The sequence below is a fragment of the Muscardinus avellanarius genome (genome assembly GCF_963383645.1).
Source record: "Muscardinus avellanarius genome assembly, chromosome: 8".
NCBI classification, from domain to species: domain Eukaryota; kingdom Metazoa; phylum Chordata; class Mammalia; order Rodentia; family Gliridae; genus Muscardinus; species Muscardinus avellanarius.
Window position 1 is genome coordinate 41,982,766 of NC_137794.1, and position 17,316 is coordinate 42,000,081.

The 17,316-nt window shown below is 41.4% G+C and overlaps 1 protein-coding gene across 1 annotated transcript in view; it reads left to right on the plus strand.

Moving 5' to 3' along the window:
* CFAP206 (cilia and flagella associated protein 206) overlaps window positions 1-17,316 on the plus strand; it is a gene marked incomplete at both ends in the record, with an annotated part of 48,767 nt that overhangs the window by 15,762 nt on the left and 15,689 nt on the right. Inside the window, one exon of the mRNA XM_080700725.1 lies at window positions 12,249-12,368. Coding sequence (XP_080556851.1) covers window positions 12,249-12,368 — 120 coding nt within the window. The remainder of the gene's footprint in view (window positions 1-12,248; window positions 12,369-17,316) is intronic.

Consider the following 17,316-nt stretch of genomic DNA (forward strand, 5'->3'; position numbering starts at 1 on the left):
ATTAGTTTGGAAGTTTAGTTTCCATTCTTTTGGGTAGATACCCAGAAGTGATATTGCTGGATCATATGGTAGGTTCACTCCCATTTTTCTGAGGAGCCTCCATACAGTTTTCTAAAGAGGTTGCACTAATTTTCAATCCCACCAACAATGTATTAGGGTTCCCACTTCTACCCACCTTCTACCCACCTTCTCCGCATTTATTTTTGTTTGTGTTTTTAATGAGTGCCAATTCTAATTGGAGTCAGGTGAAACTTCAGGATAGTTTTGATTTGCATCTCTGATTGCTAATGATTTTGAACACTTTTCTGTACATTTTTTGCCATTTGTATTTCTTCTCTTGTGAAGTGTCTAATTAGTTAACTTGCTCATTTTAGCTGTGAGTTTCTTGAGTTCTCTGTATATTCTAGATATTAGTTCTATATTGGAAGAAAAATCTTCTCCCATAATGTTGGCTCTTGGTTGAAGTTCTTGATAGTTTCCTTTGCTGCACAGAATATCTTCAATTTAATGCAATTCCATGTATTGATCCTCCTTTTAATTTCTTGTGCCTTTGGGGTTTTGTTGAGAAAGTTTTTACCTGTGCCTATGTGTTGCAGTGTTGAACTTATGTCCTTTCCAAGTAGTTGCAAGGTCTCTAGTCTAATTTCCAGGTCTTTGATCCATTCTGAATTGATTTTTATGCAGGGTGAGAAAGTGGGGGTTATTTCCATTTTTCTGCATATGCTTCCCTTATTTCTTTTTATTTTTATTTTGAAACAGGGTCTTGCTAAGTTTCTGAGAGCCTCACTAAATTGCTGAGGCTGGCTTTGAACCTGCATTCCTCCTGTTTTGGCTTCCCCAATACTAGAAATACAGCTTGTGCCTTCATGCCTGGCTCTGATAGTGTCTTTAGAGAGACTAACATCACTATGAAAAACTTTGCCCTTGTGAATAAGTTCTTTTTGGCAAAATGTAGTAAGAGTGCTTGAAGGCATTATTAAGAAAGATCAAGAAATTCTTTATACCTGCCTTCTCAGTGACTAGACTCTGCAAACATAGCTTGGGGCAGGGTGTCTAGAGCACCTTTCATGACAGGTTTTATAAGTGTTATGTGTCAAATTCAAACTTTACTTTATAGAACATACATGGATTTATTTCTGTTTGTTGCTGTTGCACAAATCTAAAAAGTCTTTAAAGGCTTCATGTTCATATTTGATTCCTAAAGCAAAAGTAATAAGCAAGGTGGGAAGAAAATTTGTGGGGCATACAAGACACCTACAGAAACCTATTAGATACAACAGGTAACACTGTGGGAGAATGAAACAAAGGAGGGAAAGAAGCTTAAACAGTAGTATGGGTAAAATGAAAGCAAATGCACATTTTCTTTATAAATACAAATTTTGTAGCTGGGAGAGGTGGTGCATACCTGTAATCCTAATACCTTGGAGGCTGAGACAGAGGGTCAAGTATGAGGCCAGCCTCAGTGACTTAGCAACATCCTGTTTAAAAAAAAATCAGACTTCCGGGAAGATGGCGACGGAGGAAAGCGGCACTTACAAGTCCTGCTAACAATCCAACTCTACTACCACAAAACCAGTGCCTTTCAGAGCCAGAAAACACCACCAGCAAAGAAATAAAAATGGTAAATACAAGGGACAGAGGAAAAGGGCTGGAAAAACAAGACACCGGAAAAAAACCAGCCCAAAGTGCCGTGCCCCAGAGCCGCAGCGTGGATTGGGGGGAGCCGCAGAGCGAAGCGGCCTGAGCAGCCGGAGTAGCCGGAGCCGCGTCGCGGAACGGCCGGAGTGGCCAGACCCACGATGCAGAGCAGCCGGAGCCACGGTTCAGAGCAGCCGAGCAGAGCGGCCAGAGCAGCCGAGTGGAGCGGCCAGAACAGCCAGAGCAACCAGAGCCACACCACGGATTGGCTCGAGCGGCGGTGCGGAGAGGCCGGAGCCGCGGAGTGGAGCGGCTGGAGCAGCCGGAGCGGAGCGGCCAGAATAGCTGAGCGGAGCGGCCAAAGCAGCCGGAGCAGCCAGAGCCGCGTCGCCAAACAGCAGGAGCGGCCGGAGTGGCCAGACCCGCGGTGCAGAGCAGCCAGACCCGCGGTGCAGAGCAGCCAGAGCCGCGGTGCAGAGCGGCTGGAGCAGCCAGAGCAGCCAGAGCCGTGTGTGGAGCAGCCAGAGCCGTGGCGCACAGCAGCCGGAGCGGCGCGGCCTACATCTCCCCTAGCAGCACCAGGCTCCAGAGAGGAGGGAGACTCAAAACAGAGCTCAAATCCAGAGAGGAGGTACTCTGGCCTCGCGGCCTAGGATGCAGAAGCAGCGTCTTACTGCTGGCGGCAGCGGCGAGTTCACCGGATGGCCCTAGACCAACCCACTCAACCAGCCACCAGGCGCCTGAGAGGAGGGGTGGACAGCGAGCCGAGGTGAGCAGGTGCTGAACAGCCGGGTGGCAGTCAGCAGTTTTGTTGGTGCAGGGGACATCTAAAGCTCCCAAGGGCCGGGCACAGCATAACTGGCAAGGACTCAGAGCGGAGTTCAAAACCAGAGAAGAAATACGCCACATCACGGCCGAGGGCGTGGCAGTGGTGCCATATTGCCAGTGGTGGCAGCAGCAAATCCACCGAGTTCACTACAGCTCCATCAGCGTACTCAACAACCGTGAGTCAAATTGCGGCCCCTAGGGGAGAAATCCCAGTACTGCACTCCCAGGGACTTGCGCAGATAGTGTCCCTGGGTCGGAGATTTTAGCAGTGCAGCCCAGTGGGGGAGTGGCAGTGGCAGAGATATCATACCATAGTCACAACTCCCCACTGGAGAATGCCCAACTTGGCACCCCCCACGGTCTAAGCAGCCTTGATTGACTCGCTGGGTCTGAGACTTTGTGATACAACCCAGTAAAGGAGTAGTGGTGACTGAGATACCACAGACTCGAGATCCAGAGCATCTTAAGTGAACTCGTAGTGACTCAGGGAAGAACCCAGAGAAGGCACAAATTTCCAAAATCATGGGAAAGAGAAATAACAATGGAGCAGTGAATGCCAACATCCCCACAACATCAGAATTTGATAACACAGAAATCCAAAGATCTCTAGAAGATCAAATTAGGAAAATAACTTTAGAAATAATAGAGGACTTTCGAAAAGAATTTAGAGAGAGTCAAAAAGAGATAAAGGATGCAATTAATGAAGTAAAGGCCTCAATTCAAAGTATAAACAACAGATTAGACCACATGGAGAATAGAATCTCGCTTCTTGAAGATGATCATTCTAAAAATGAATGCATAGTTTGTAATTTAGAGAAAAAAACCCGACAGCAGGAATCTGACATTGAAGAAATATGGGCCCATTTCAAGAGAGCTAACCTAAGAATAATTGGAATAGAGGAGGGAAAAGAAGGTGAAACCAAAGGGATCAACAATCTCTTCAAGGAAGTAATAGAAGAAAATTTTCCAAACAGAGCAAGAGGTCAATACACAGGTCCATGAAACTTATAGAACTCCCTTTAGACAGGATCAGAGAAGAGGATCCCGATGCCACATAATTGTCAAAATGAATAATGTGGAAGCCAAGGAGAGAATCTTAAAGGCAACAAAAACAAAAGGCCACGTGACATACAGAGGCAAACCAATTAGAATCACTCCAGACTTCCCAAACCAAGTTATGAAAGCCAGAAGGGCTTGGAATAACATATTCCAAACTCTGAAAGAAAACAACTTCCAGCCAAAAATTTCCTACCAAGCAAAACTATCCATCAAATTAGATGGGGAAATAAGAAGCTTCCATGACAAACAGCAACTGAAGGAATTTATGTCTTCAAAACCAGCGCCAAAGAAAATACTCAAGGAGATTAACTGCAAAGAGGAAATGGGTAATACACGCCAGAACCAAAGAAACAAGAATTCCCATCCAGCAGACAACTAAGCAAAGAAGAATAAACAGTATCTCAAACAAAATAAGATCTTAACATGTTGGGAATTAAAAATTATCTCTCTGCCGGGCGTGGTGGCGCACGCTTGTTATCCCTGCGCTTGGGAGGCGGAGACAGGAGGATCGCGCAGGTTCGAAGCCAGCCGCGTGCGCTGGCTTAGGAGACCCTGTTTCTAAATAAAAATATAAAAATAGGTCTGGGAGTGTAGCCCAGAGGTAGAAGGGCTTCCAGGAACCCCAGTACCACCAAAAAAAAATTATCTCTCTATAATCACACTGAATGTAAACGGACTCAACTCCCCAATAAAAAGACATAAAGTGGCAAAATGGATTAAAAGCCAGAATCCATCCATCTGCTGCTTACAAGAAACACACCTTACAAGTAAAGATAGGAACAAACTCAAGGTAAAGGGCTGGAGCAAGGTAATCCATGCTAATGGTACTTGAAGATAAGCAGGAGTAGCAACTATGATATCAGACAAGTTAGACTTCAAACCCAAACTTATTAGAAGAGACAAAGAAGGTCACATTTTACTGGTAAAAGGAATAGTCCAGCAAGAGGAAATAACAATAATCAACATCTATGCCCCAAACATAGGGGCAGCTACTTTCATAAATCAAACTCTTTGTGACATGAAGTCACACATAAATCCCAACACAATAATACTGGGAGACTTCAACACACCTCTCACAATACTAGACCGATCTTCCAGACAAAGGGTCAGTAAAGATGTCTCAGAACTAAAGAACACCATTAACCAAATGGACCTGTTGGACACATATAGAATATTTCACCCAACTACAGCAGAGTTTACATTTTTCTCAGCTGCTCATGGAACCTTCTCCAAAATAGATCACATCCTGGGACACAAAATGAGCACTAGCAAATTTTAAAAATGTTACATATTTCCCTGTGTCATTTCAGACCATAATGGAATGAAACTAGAAATCAACTATAAGAAGACCCAGAGAAACAACATAAACATGTGGAGACTGAACACCACACTTCTGAATGAAGAATGGGTCATAGAAGATGTAAGAGGTGAAATCAAGAAATTTCTAGAAACAAATGAAAATAAAGAAACAACATATCAAAACCTCTGGGACACTTTGAAGGCAGTATTAAGAGGAAAATTTATAGCACTGAGTGCTCACATAAGAAAAACAGAAAATCTTCAAATAAATAGCCTTATGACACACCTCAAAGCCCTTGAAAAGCAGGAACAATTGAACCCCAAAGCCAGCAGAAGACGGGAAATTATTAAAATTAGAGCAGAAATTAACGAAATAGAGAATAAAAAAACAATACAGAAAATCAACAAAACCAAAAGCTGGTTTCTTGAAAAAATTAACAAGATTGATAAACCACTAGCCACCCTAACTAAAAAAAGGAGAGAATCAACCCAAATTATGAAGATAAGGGATGAAAAAGGAGACATTACTACTGACAGCGTAGAAATCCAGAGGATTATCAGAAACTACTTTGAAAAACTATACTCCAACAAAATGGAAAATCTGGAGGAAATAGACAACTTCCTAGATAAATACAACCTTCCTAAACTGAGTCAAGGAGATATAGAAAACTTAAACCAACCAATAACAATCAAAGTGATTGAAACAGCAATAAAGAGCTTACCATCAAAGAAAAGCCCAGGACCAGATGGTTTCCCAAGTGAATTCTATAAAACCTTTATAGGAGAACTAATCCCAATACTACTCAAACTATTTCGGGAAATAGAAAAAACTGGGACTCTCCCAAATACATTCTATGAAGCCAACATTACACTAATACCCAAACCGAATAAAGACAGTTCAAGGAAGGAAAACTACAGGCCTATATCTCTGATGAACTTGGATGCAAAACTATTAAACAAAATACTAGCAACACGCATTCAAAAGCACATCAAGAAAATCATTCACCATGACCAGGTAGGGTTCATCCCAGGGATGCAAGGTTGGTTCAATATACGAAAATCAAACCATGTAATTCATCATATAAACAGAATCAAAGATAAAAACCACATGATCATCTCAATAGATGCTGAAAAAGCACTTGATAAAATTCAACATCCATTTATGATAAAAACACTGCAGAGAATTGGAATAGAAGGAACATATCTCAACATTATTAAGGCAATCTACAATAAGCCCACTGCCAACATCATATTAAATGGGGAAAAACTTCAAAATTCCCCCTAAAAACTGGAATGAGACAAGGATGTCCACTATCACCACTTCTCTTCAATATAGTACTAGAGACTCTAGCCAGAGCAATAAGGCAAGAAAAGGAAATCAAAGGAGTACAAATAGGAAAAGAAGAACTTAAGCTTTCACTATTTGCAGATGACATGATACTATATTTAGAAAACCCAACAAACTCAACCAAAAGGCTTATAGAACTGATCAACAAATTCAGCAAGGTATCTGGATACAAAATCAATCTTAAAAAATCAGAAGCTTTCCTGTACACCAACCATAAATCCACTGAAAAAGAAATTCAGAAAACACTTCCACTCAGGATCTCCCACAAAAAAATAAAATACCTAGGAATAAACTTGACCAAGGAGGTAAAAGATCTCTACAAAGAAAATTATAAAACACTGAAAAAAGAAATTGAAGCAGATCTTAGAAGATGGAAAGACCTTCCATGTTCATGGATTGGCAGAATAAATATCATTAAAATGGCCATTCTCCCAAAAGTGATCTGCAGATTTAATGCAATGCCCATTAAACTACCAAGATCATTCCTCACAGACATAGAAAAATCAGTCCTTAAATTTATCTGGAATAACAAAAAGCCCAGAATAGCCAAGGTAGTTCTCAGCAACAAAAACCACGCAGGAGGAATCACAATACCTGACTTTAAACTATACTACAAAGCCATTGTAATAAAAACAGCATGGTACTGGCAAAAGAACAGATATATAGACCAATGGAGCAGAATAGAAGACCCAGAAACAAGTCCACACACTTTCAGCCAATTGATTTTTGACAAAGAGGCCAAAAACATACACTGGAAAAAAGATAGCCTCTTCAACAAATGGTGTTGGCAAAACTGGTTAACCATATGCAGAAAATTGGATGTTAATCCCACTTTTTCACCTTGTACAAAAGTCAACTCACGATGGATCAAAGACTTGGAAATTAAACCAGAGACCTTGAAGCTCCTTGAAGATGGCATAGGTCCAACACTACAACACATAGGCACAGACAAACATTTCCTCAACAAGACCCCAAAGGCACAACAAATTAAAAGGAGAATCAATACATGGGATTGCATGAAACTGAAGAGCTTCTGTTCAGCAAAGGAAACTATCAAGAATCTCAATCGAGAGCCAACAGATTGGGAGAAGATTTTTGCCACCTACACCACTGATAGAGGACTAATATCTAGAATATACAGAGAACTCAAGAAACTCAACACTAAGAAAACAAAGCATGCAATAACAAAATGGGCAAATGAACTAAATAGACACTTCACAAAAGAAGAAATTCAAATGGCCAATAAATGCATGAAAAAATGCTCAACATCACTGGCAATCAGAGAGATGCAAATCAAAACTACCCTGAGATTTCACCTAACTCCAACTAGAATGGCCATCATTCAAAACACAAACAACAACAGATGCTGGCGAGGATGTGGAGAAGTGGGAACTCTAAGACATTGTTGGTGGGATTGCAAATTAGTGCAACCACTTTGGAAAACAGTATGGAGAATCCTCAGAAGAATGGGAACAAATCTACCATTTGATCCAGCAATACCACTGTTGGGTATCTACCCAAAAGAAAAGAAACCAAACTACCAAACTAATGCATGTGTATCTATGTTCATAGCAGCACAATTCACCATAGCCAAACTATGGAACCAGCCAAGATGTCCATCAACAGATGAATGGATTACAAAACTGTGGGATATGTACACAATGGAATTTTACTCAGCCATCAAAAAAAAACTCAATTACATTATTTTCAGGGAAATGGATGGAACTGGAGGACATTATGCTAAGTGAGATTAGTCAGGCACAAAAAATAAGAAATCAGATGCTTTCCCTAATATGTGAGAGTTAGGGAGAAAAGAGGAGCAAACAAGTCAACCTAAAGGAGGAGAAATGAGGGGGGAAGAGGAAAATCTCTAAAGCTCACAATGTACTTAAACATATCGAAGTCAATCACTAAGCCAAGCAAGGGAGGGAGGGATGGGGAGGGAATGGGGTGGGATTTGGGTAGGGGTTAAATCAGCGATGAGTACATGTTTGTACACACAAGTTTTTTACCCCAATAAGTTATATGAATATAATGCACCAATAAAAAAATTTTTTTAAAAAATCAAAGTCTAGAAGCAGAGGGACTTCCGGGAAGATGGCGACCGAGAAAAGCGGGGCTTAAGAGCTCCGCTAACAACAAATATCCATTACCACAAAATCAGCGCCTTTCATAGCCAGAAAACAGCATCACCAGTGAAACAAAAAATCACCAGGCTCCAGAGAGAAAGCGGACTGAGAACAGAGCCACAGAGGAGATACACCGGCCTTGCGCCCAAGGACGCGGCAGACGCGGCAGAAGCGCCATACTGCCGGCGGCAGCGGCGATTCACCAGACGGCCACAGCAAGCCGAGGTGAGCCACTGAGGAACAGCTAGGCGAGATTTCTCCGCGCAGAGAGCATCTACAGCTCCCAGTGGCCGAGCTCAGCACACGCTGCAGGGATACAGAGTAGAAATCAAAATCAAAAAGAAAAACGCCAGCCCCACAGCCGAGGGTGTAGCAGCGGCGCCATATTGCTACCGGCAGCAGCAGCAGCGAATTCAGCGAGGCCAGTACAGCTACATCTGCGTACTCAAGAACAGTGAGTCAAATTGCGGGCCACAGAGGAGAAATCCCTGGGACTTGACCCAGTGGGGAAGGGGCGGTGGCCGAGATATCACACCATAGGAGAACGTGCAACCTGGCACCCCCCACAGTCTAAAGCAGCCTCTATCGACTCTCTGGGTCGGAGACTCTGTGATAAAACCCAGTAAAGGAGTAGTGGGGTCTGAGATACTACTGACTCGAGATCCAGAACACCTTAAGGGAAGTCATAGTGACCCAAGGGAAGAACCCAGAGAAGGCACAAACATCCGAAATCATGGGAAAGAGGAATAATACTGGAGCAATTAATGCCCACAACCCCACAACATCAGAACCCGACAAAACAGAAAATCAGAGATTTCTAGAAGATCAAATCAGGAAAATAATTGTAGAAATAATAGAGGTGCTTCGAAAAGAACTCAGAGAGAGCCAAAAAGAGATAAAGGATGCAATTAATGAAGTAAAGGCCTCAATTCAAAGCACAAACAACCGATTACAACACATGGAGAACAGAATCTCGCTCTTAGAAGATAAGCAATCCAAAAATGAAATCATAGTTTCTAATCTAGAAAAAAATATCCGACAGCAGGAATCTGATATTGAAGAAATATGGGCCCATTTTAAGAGAGCTAACCTAAGAATTATTGGAATAGAGGAGGGAAAAGAAAGTGAAACCAAAGGGATCAACAATCTCTTCAAGGAAGTAATAGCAGAAAATTTTCCAAACATAGAGCAAGAGGTTGATACAAAGGTCCAGGAAACTTATAGAACTCCCTTTAGACAGGATCAGAGAAGAGGATCCCCACACCACATAATTGTCAAAGCCAAGCAGATAATCTTAAAGGCAACAAAAGCAAAGGGCCAAGTGACATTCAGAGGCAAGCCAATTAGAATCACTCCAGACTTCCCAAACCAAGTCATGAGAGCCAGAAGGGCTTGGAGTAACATATTCCAAACTCTGAAAGAAAACAACTTCCAGCCAAAAATTTCCTACCCAGCAAAACTTTCTATCAAATTAGATGGAGAAATAAGAAGCTTCCATGACAAACAGAAACTGAAGGAATTTATGTCTTCAAAACCAGCACTAGAGAAAATACTCAAAGAGATTAACTACAAAGAAGAAATAGGTAACACACACCAGAACCAGAGAAACAAGATTTTCCATCCAACAGACAACTAAGATTGGTTATCTGTGGAGATTCATTATTTATGTTAGTCTTTTACCTATCTCAAAAGGGTATTGTTTGCCTTTATTGTTGTTAATTTTTAGGATTTCTAGTTGGAATATTAATATACCTTCAGATATAGCATTTGGAAATATTTTATCCAATTCTATTAGTATCTTTTAACTCTGTTTACATTGTCTTTGGATATACAATTTTTTTTTTTAGGGAGTTTGTATACTCCTCTGTTGCCTGTGCCATTGAAATCATAACCAAGAAATCACTGCCAATTTCAATGTTGTGAGGTTTAATGACCCAGATTTTCTCCTAAAAGTTTATAGTCTTAAGATTTATATTTAGGTCTATTATCTATTTTGAGTTAATATTTGTATATGGGATTAGGTAAGGGTCCAATTGTATTCTTTTCCATGTAATTATTATTTTTTAACAATATTTAGTTAAAAGATTAATATTTCCACCACCAAATGTTCGTGGAAACCTTGTCAAAAATAACTTGACAATATAGGGAAGAATTTTGCTCTAGGCTTTTATTTAACTCCAATGGTTTATATATCTGCCTTTAGAATAGTACTACACTGTTTCAATTATTGTAGCTTTATATGGTTTGAAATCAGAAAATATATATCTTCTAGCTTTGTTCTTTTTCAAGATCATTTTGGGTACCTAGAGTCCATATTCCATATTAGGATAGATTTTTTCTGAAAAATAAATATATAAATATATGATAGTTTCACCTAAAAAAAATAGAAAAAAATATTCTCTGGTAAGAAAGAAAGTAAAAGGAAATATTGAAATGTTATCTTTAAGTCATCAAAAGCTTGGTATCAGACAAATGAAACTGTTACGTGAGATTATCATTTTTAATTTTGGATAATTTGCTATAATACTAGATGTCAACCACTAAGCCAAGCATGGGAAGGAGGGATGGGGAGGGAACGGGGTGGGGATCGGGTGGGGGCTGACTGGGTGATGTGTGCATGTATATCTACAAAAGTTTGTATCCCACTATGATGTATGAATACAGTGCACCAATAAAATAAATTTAAAAAAAAATCAAAGTCTAGGGTATAACTCAGTAGTAAAGCACTCCTGAGTTCAATCCCAATACCACACATACAATTTTTTGTTAGGTGAATTGCAATAATAATATTTGATATTCCTCATTATTGCCATTTATAGTTATCAATTAAGAATATAAGTAATAGGTCTGGGCATGTAGCCCATGGGAGTGTATCCCGGAGGTAGAACGGCTTCCAGGAACCCCAGTACCACAAAAAAAAAAAAAAAAAAAAAAAGAATGTAAGTAAGCTATAGATTTCTGAGAGTTCAAATGCAACTTTTTCTCTTCAAATAACAATTTTTATGCTGTACTTATGAACCCTCACCCTACACTCTCTGGTCTTATCTTGGGCAATGAAGTGTAATGGGTAAAGGAGAAGCTCTGGCTCAGATGGTTTGAGACAGAAGTGTGATTCTGCCCGTATTAGCTGCATCTACTTGGGCAATTTACTTGCCTTTCTATTCTTTTTTTCTTCTCACTTTTATTTGCTTTTCTTTGTACTTATTTATATGGTGCTTGGTACATATAAAAATGTGTGTAATTATTTAAAATTCAGCATTAGTAACTCATTTTCAGGTCCCCATGGTTGTATTTTCTTTTAATGCTGCAATTTTTAAGGTTTTCTGCAATTTATTAAATCTTGGTATCAAAATAGTTTTCAAGGGAATACTCCATTAATTTTATCACTGAGTAATGGGAAAATAACAGCCATATAGGTGTGTGTGGTGATGTACACTTGTTACCCCATGCTTGGGACGCTGAGAGAAGAAAATTGCAAGTTCAAGGCCAGCCTTAGCAATTTAGTGAGACCTTGTTTCAAAATTTTAAAAAAGCGGGGGCTGGGGATGTAGTTCAGAGGTAGAATGCCCCTAGGTTCAATCCCAGTACCATACATGAAATAAAACAACCCAGCCATACAACAATACAAAGTAGATTCTTATGGATCCACTTCTCAGGAATGCAATCAGACTCAGTATCTAAGAATATTAGATATCTAAGAATATCTAAGAAAAACGATACCCACTATATTTCAAAAGATTTACTAATCCCACAAATTCTTTTAGAGCATCATCTGTATGCCAGTATTGTTCTAGATGTTGAAGAGACCATGGAGAACAGAGTTCCTGCTGTCATTGAGCAAACCCTCAGAGGATCAGAGGATGTGGGGAACAGGTGGGGCTGAAAACACATGTGGTTTTTATGATCAAAATATAAACATATTAATGAAAATTGTATTGTCTTCACAGTCAGATATAATTACTTGTGCCCAAGAAGTAGAAATTATGATGAAACAGTTAGGAGCCCAACTGGAACAATTGAAAATGACTGTGAAGTCAAAGACAGCAATCCCGACATCACAAGTCTTTGTAAGTATTTGCCATCAATTTTGACCTTACTAAGAGTGAATTTCCTTTTGAGTCCCATAAAATTGAATCAGAAGACCTTATAATTAGATTCAGTTACTAAAATATTATATTGGTTTTATACAAGTTGGTTTTATTATTTATGATAATCATAAGATCAATAGGATCAAATTATATAAAACAAATATAATAACCATAAAAATGGTTATCATAGCTGGGCATGGTGGCACATGCTTGTAACATGCTGGGCACACCCCAGTGCTTGGGAGTCTGAGACAGGAGATCACAGGTTCAAGGCCAGCCTCAGCTACTTAGAGAACCCTACCACAACTTAGTGAGACCCTATTTCAAAATAAAGAATAAGTTAGGTATGGTGGTGCACACTTGTAATCCCAGCATTTGGGAGGCTGAGACTGGAGGATTGCAGTTCGTGGACAGCCTCAGCTACTTAGGCCCTTCGCAACTCAGTGAGACCCTGTTTCAAAATAAAGAATAAAAAATAGGGCACGGGGTGTAGTTCGGAGGTTGAATCCCCCTGGGTTCCATCCCCAGACCTGCAAAAAAAAAAGAATAAAAAATATATATAAGACTTTATATATATCAACGCAGAGGTAGAATGATCCTGGGTTCAATCCCCAATATGCAAAAAAGAAAAAAGAATGGCTATCATAAATAATAGGATCAACTTGTATAAAACTAATGTGCCTTTGTGGCACATACCTGTTATCCCAATACTTGTGAGGATGAGACAGAAGTATTTCAGGTTTGAGGCCAGCCTCAGCAACTTAGCAAGACCTTGTTTTAAAATTTAAGAAAAGCAGTGGGGGTATAGCTCAGAAGGAGAACACCCCCCAAGTTTAATCCCCTGTACCAGACAAAAACAAAAAACACAATCCAACAAACAAAAGGCTAAGCTGTTCAGGGCCTGATTGGTTTTTTGATGTTCTGAAAGTTAGTAATCTTTATTTCACTGATCTAAAATGTTTAACCTACCTAAGCATGGAGGTACATGTCTGTAATCCCAGTATTTGAGAGGCTGAGACATAAAGATGGCAGGTTTGAGACCATCCTGAGTAATACAGAGAGACTTTCAGAACAAAAAACAAAAAGGCCTGGAGGTGTAACTTGGAGGCAGAATGCTCTTTGCTCAATCCCCAACACTACACACACATACACAAAAATAATAAGTAAATAAAATAAAATGTTTAACTTGTAGCTCACAGGACATGTCCTAAGATATATCTCTATACTCCCCAGATTCTTTTGAATCATGATTGGCTTAAATAAGTCTACTATAATGAGTCATATTTAGCCTTTAAAAAAGAATATTTATTTTTCCCTTGGCCATTTGAGGTGAAGTGTCCATAAATTTTTCTTAGGTGATTAGATATGTTTGGCTTGTTTGAGTAAATTGCCATTATAACAATCATCCCCAAATATAATGCTTTGAAATAAAATACAAGTTTATTTTCTCACAATTTATAGATCAAATTTCTATCTAATCTTCCATATAATTTCCCAAGACTTTCACTTAATAATTGATTTCTTTACAAATGACAATTGTTGTTGATTCTTGATAAAGGTCCTAAAAATATAAGCTGGAGAAAAGATGGCCTTTTCAACAAATGGTTTTGGGAAAACTGGTTATCTATTTGTAGAAGAATAGCATTAAACCTCAACCTCTCACCCTACACAAGTGTCAAATCAAGATGGATCAAAGACCTAGAAATTAGAGCAGAAAGTTTGCAATTATAAGAAAAGGGCACAGGACCAACACTCCAACATAAAGATACTGGAAAAACTTCCTCAGTAAGACCTCAGAAGCTCAGGAAATTAAAATGAAAATTAAAAAGTAAAGTGGCATTAAATTAAAAAGCTTCTTTGAAGCAAAGGAAACCAGCAAGAGTGTAAAGAGAGAGCTTATAGAAAGGGAAAAGATCTTTACCAGCTGCTCTTCTGATAGAGGACTAATATCTAGAATATACAGAGAACTTAAAGAACTTAACAGTAAAGAAAAAAAATAACCCAATCAAAAATGGGCATTTGAACTGAATAGACACTTCTCAAAAGAAGAAATACAAATGACCAATGTTCAACATCATTTAGTAATCAGAGAAAGGAAAATGAAAACTACACTGAGATTCCATCTAACTCCAGTTAGAATGGCAGTCATCAAGAACACAAACAAGCCTGTGGTCCGGGCCCCTGGCCCCGACCCTGGGCAGGTGGGCAGGCGCTGGCGGGGCATCCCTAGGTGACCCCCTCTCCACCCGGAAGGACCCTGTGGTCTGGGTCCCTGGCCCCGACCCTAGGTGGATGGGCAGGCACTGGCGTGGTACCCTTCGGCGACCCCCTCTACACCCAGAAGGACCCTGTGGTCCGGGCCCCTGGCCCCGACACTGGGTGGGTGGGTAGGCACTGGTGGGGCACCCTTCGGCGACCCCCTCTCCACCCGGAAGGACCCTGTGGTCCGGGCCCCTGGCCCCGACCCTGGGTGGGTGGGCAGGCACTGGTTGGTTACCCTTCGGCGACCCCCTCTCCACCCGGAAGGACCCTGTGGTCCAGGCATCTGTCCGCGACACTGGGCGGATGGGCAGGTGTTGGTGAGGCACCCCTAGGCGAACCCCTTTCCACCCGAAAGGACCCTGTAAAAAAGGAAAAGAAAAAGAAAAAAGGAAAATAGCAGAGAGGGGTCAAGGAGGCCGTGGTGGATGCCAGGATACTGGAGATGCAGACAAAACTTATCCAAATGAACTGGAATTATTGGAAAAATTCCCCGCTAAGGAGGACTGCTTCTTCTCTACATTGTTAAGAATCTTGGACATCACCTGTAAGGAGAGAGACTTTAGCGGAGACCAAGGAGAAAGGCGGTGCTGAAAGTGGTCTCCGCGTTGGCGGTGGAGATTTGTATTCAGGAGAAGCAGAAATCGGAGTCTACCAACCTTTTTTTTTTTTGGAGAAATTACACCAAAGGTTGAATGCTACCGTCACGCATGCTTAGGAAGACTGGACAACATTCAGAGTGGAAAAAGAGCTTGGGAAAGATTTGAAATGGTGGCGGCAGTGGCAATGGCAGTGGCCAGTACTCAGGGGAGGCAGAGATGTGATGCATTATACCTGGAACCTTTGAAGTAATGACCCCAGAGGCAGAATGCTACCACCACGCACCCTCGAGAACATGGGACAAATAGTTGGGCAAAATGGGTGCCTGGATTAGAGCCTGCTGAGGGGTGAGGCCGGCGACGGACATAGCAAAGCTGGGATCGGAGCCTGCCGTGAGGCAAGGCCGGTGTTGGGGCCTCCGAGGCCGGGATCGGAGCCTGCCGAGGAGTTAGGCTGGTACCAGGGCCAATGGCTGGCATCGAAGCCAGCTGTGAATCAAGGCCGCTACTCGGGCCTCCGAGGCCAGGATCAGAGCCTGCCGAGGGATTAGGCCAGTGCTGGGGCCAGCGAGGCCAGGATTGGAGCCTGCCATGAGGCAAGGCCAGTGCTGGGGACTCCGAGGCCAGGATTGGAGGCTGCCGTGAGGCAAGGCCGGTGCCAGGGTTTTGGAGGCCGGGATCGGAGCCTGCCGAGGGGTTAGGCCGATGCCGGGGCCATTGGCTAACATCGGAGCCTGCCGTGAGGAAGGTTGGTGCTGGGGCCTCCGAGGCCGGGATTGGAGCCAGTTGAGGGGTTAGGCCAGTGTCAGGGCCAGTGAGACCAGAACCTCCCACTGCTTGAGCCAGCGAGGTCTGGATCAGTCCACCGGGTAGCCAGGCCACAACTGGGGCCGTCAAGAGTGGGATTGGTATTTGCAACACGGCGTGCACAGAGATATATCGCAGAAAATTCAAACCAGATGCTTCCCCTAATCAGCAATAACTAGGAGGAAAGGGGCAACAGGAAGTGGTCGAGCTATAGAAAGGGGCCTATAGCGAAACAATTAAGGTGACCAATCAGAGAGTATGGAATAGGGGAGGATGGAGCCTCTTTAAAAAGCAGGAGGTACAAAAATATATGTATCAAAGTTAATCACCAAACAAGCATGGGATCGAGGGAGGGGGAGGGAATGGGATGGGGACTGGATGAGGGCTAATTGGATGATGTGTGCTTATATATCCTCTCAAGTCTTGTATTCCAATGTGATGTATGATTACAATGCACCAATAAAAATAAATTAAAAATAAATAAATTAAAAATTAAAAAAATATTTTTAAAAAAGAACACAAACAATAGTAAATGCTACTGAGGATGTGGGGAATAGGAACTCTATTACGCTATGGTGGAGCCACAGACTAGTATAGCCAGTGTGGAGATAAGTGTGGCAGTTTCCACCATATGCATGACCTAGCTATACCTCTCCTGAGCATCTTTCCAAAGGAATGGAAGCCAGAATATTATAGTGATAGATGTATATCCATGTTTATAGCAGCACAATTCACAATAGCCAAATTTTGGAGCCAGTCTAGATGTCCATCGACAGATGAATGGATCACAAATCTATGGTATATACACACAATGGAATTTTACTGAACTATAAAGGAAAAAATCATGCCATTTGCAGGAATAAGGATGGAATTTATGATTATGCTAGGCAAGATTAGCTAGTCTCAGAAAGTGAATAGTTGTATATTTTCTTCCATATGTAGAAGTTAGAGAGAAACTGAGAAACAAAAGAGGCCTCAGATGGAGAAGCAGAGATTCAGTGGGGTGATGGAGGGGGTTTAGGGGAGCGAGGAGGGGGGTGAAGTAACAGTTTAAATAATGCTATGTATGTATATGAAATCACCAACGCCAATTTCAAAGACATGTTTGGGGAAGGGGAAGGAGGAGAGTAGGATCTGGAAGGAAATGCATCAAATGTTACATGAATGTATATTCTTATCACTCTATACCTCAGTATGATGGATGATTACAGTGCATCAGTAAATGTATTAAAAATTAAAAGTACAGCCACAGTTCATTTTGT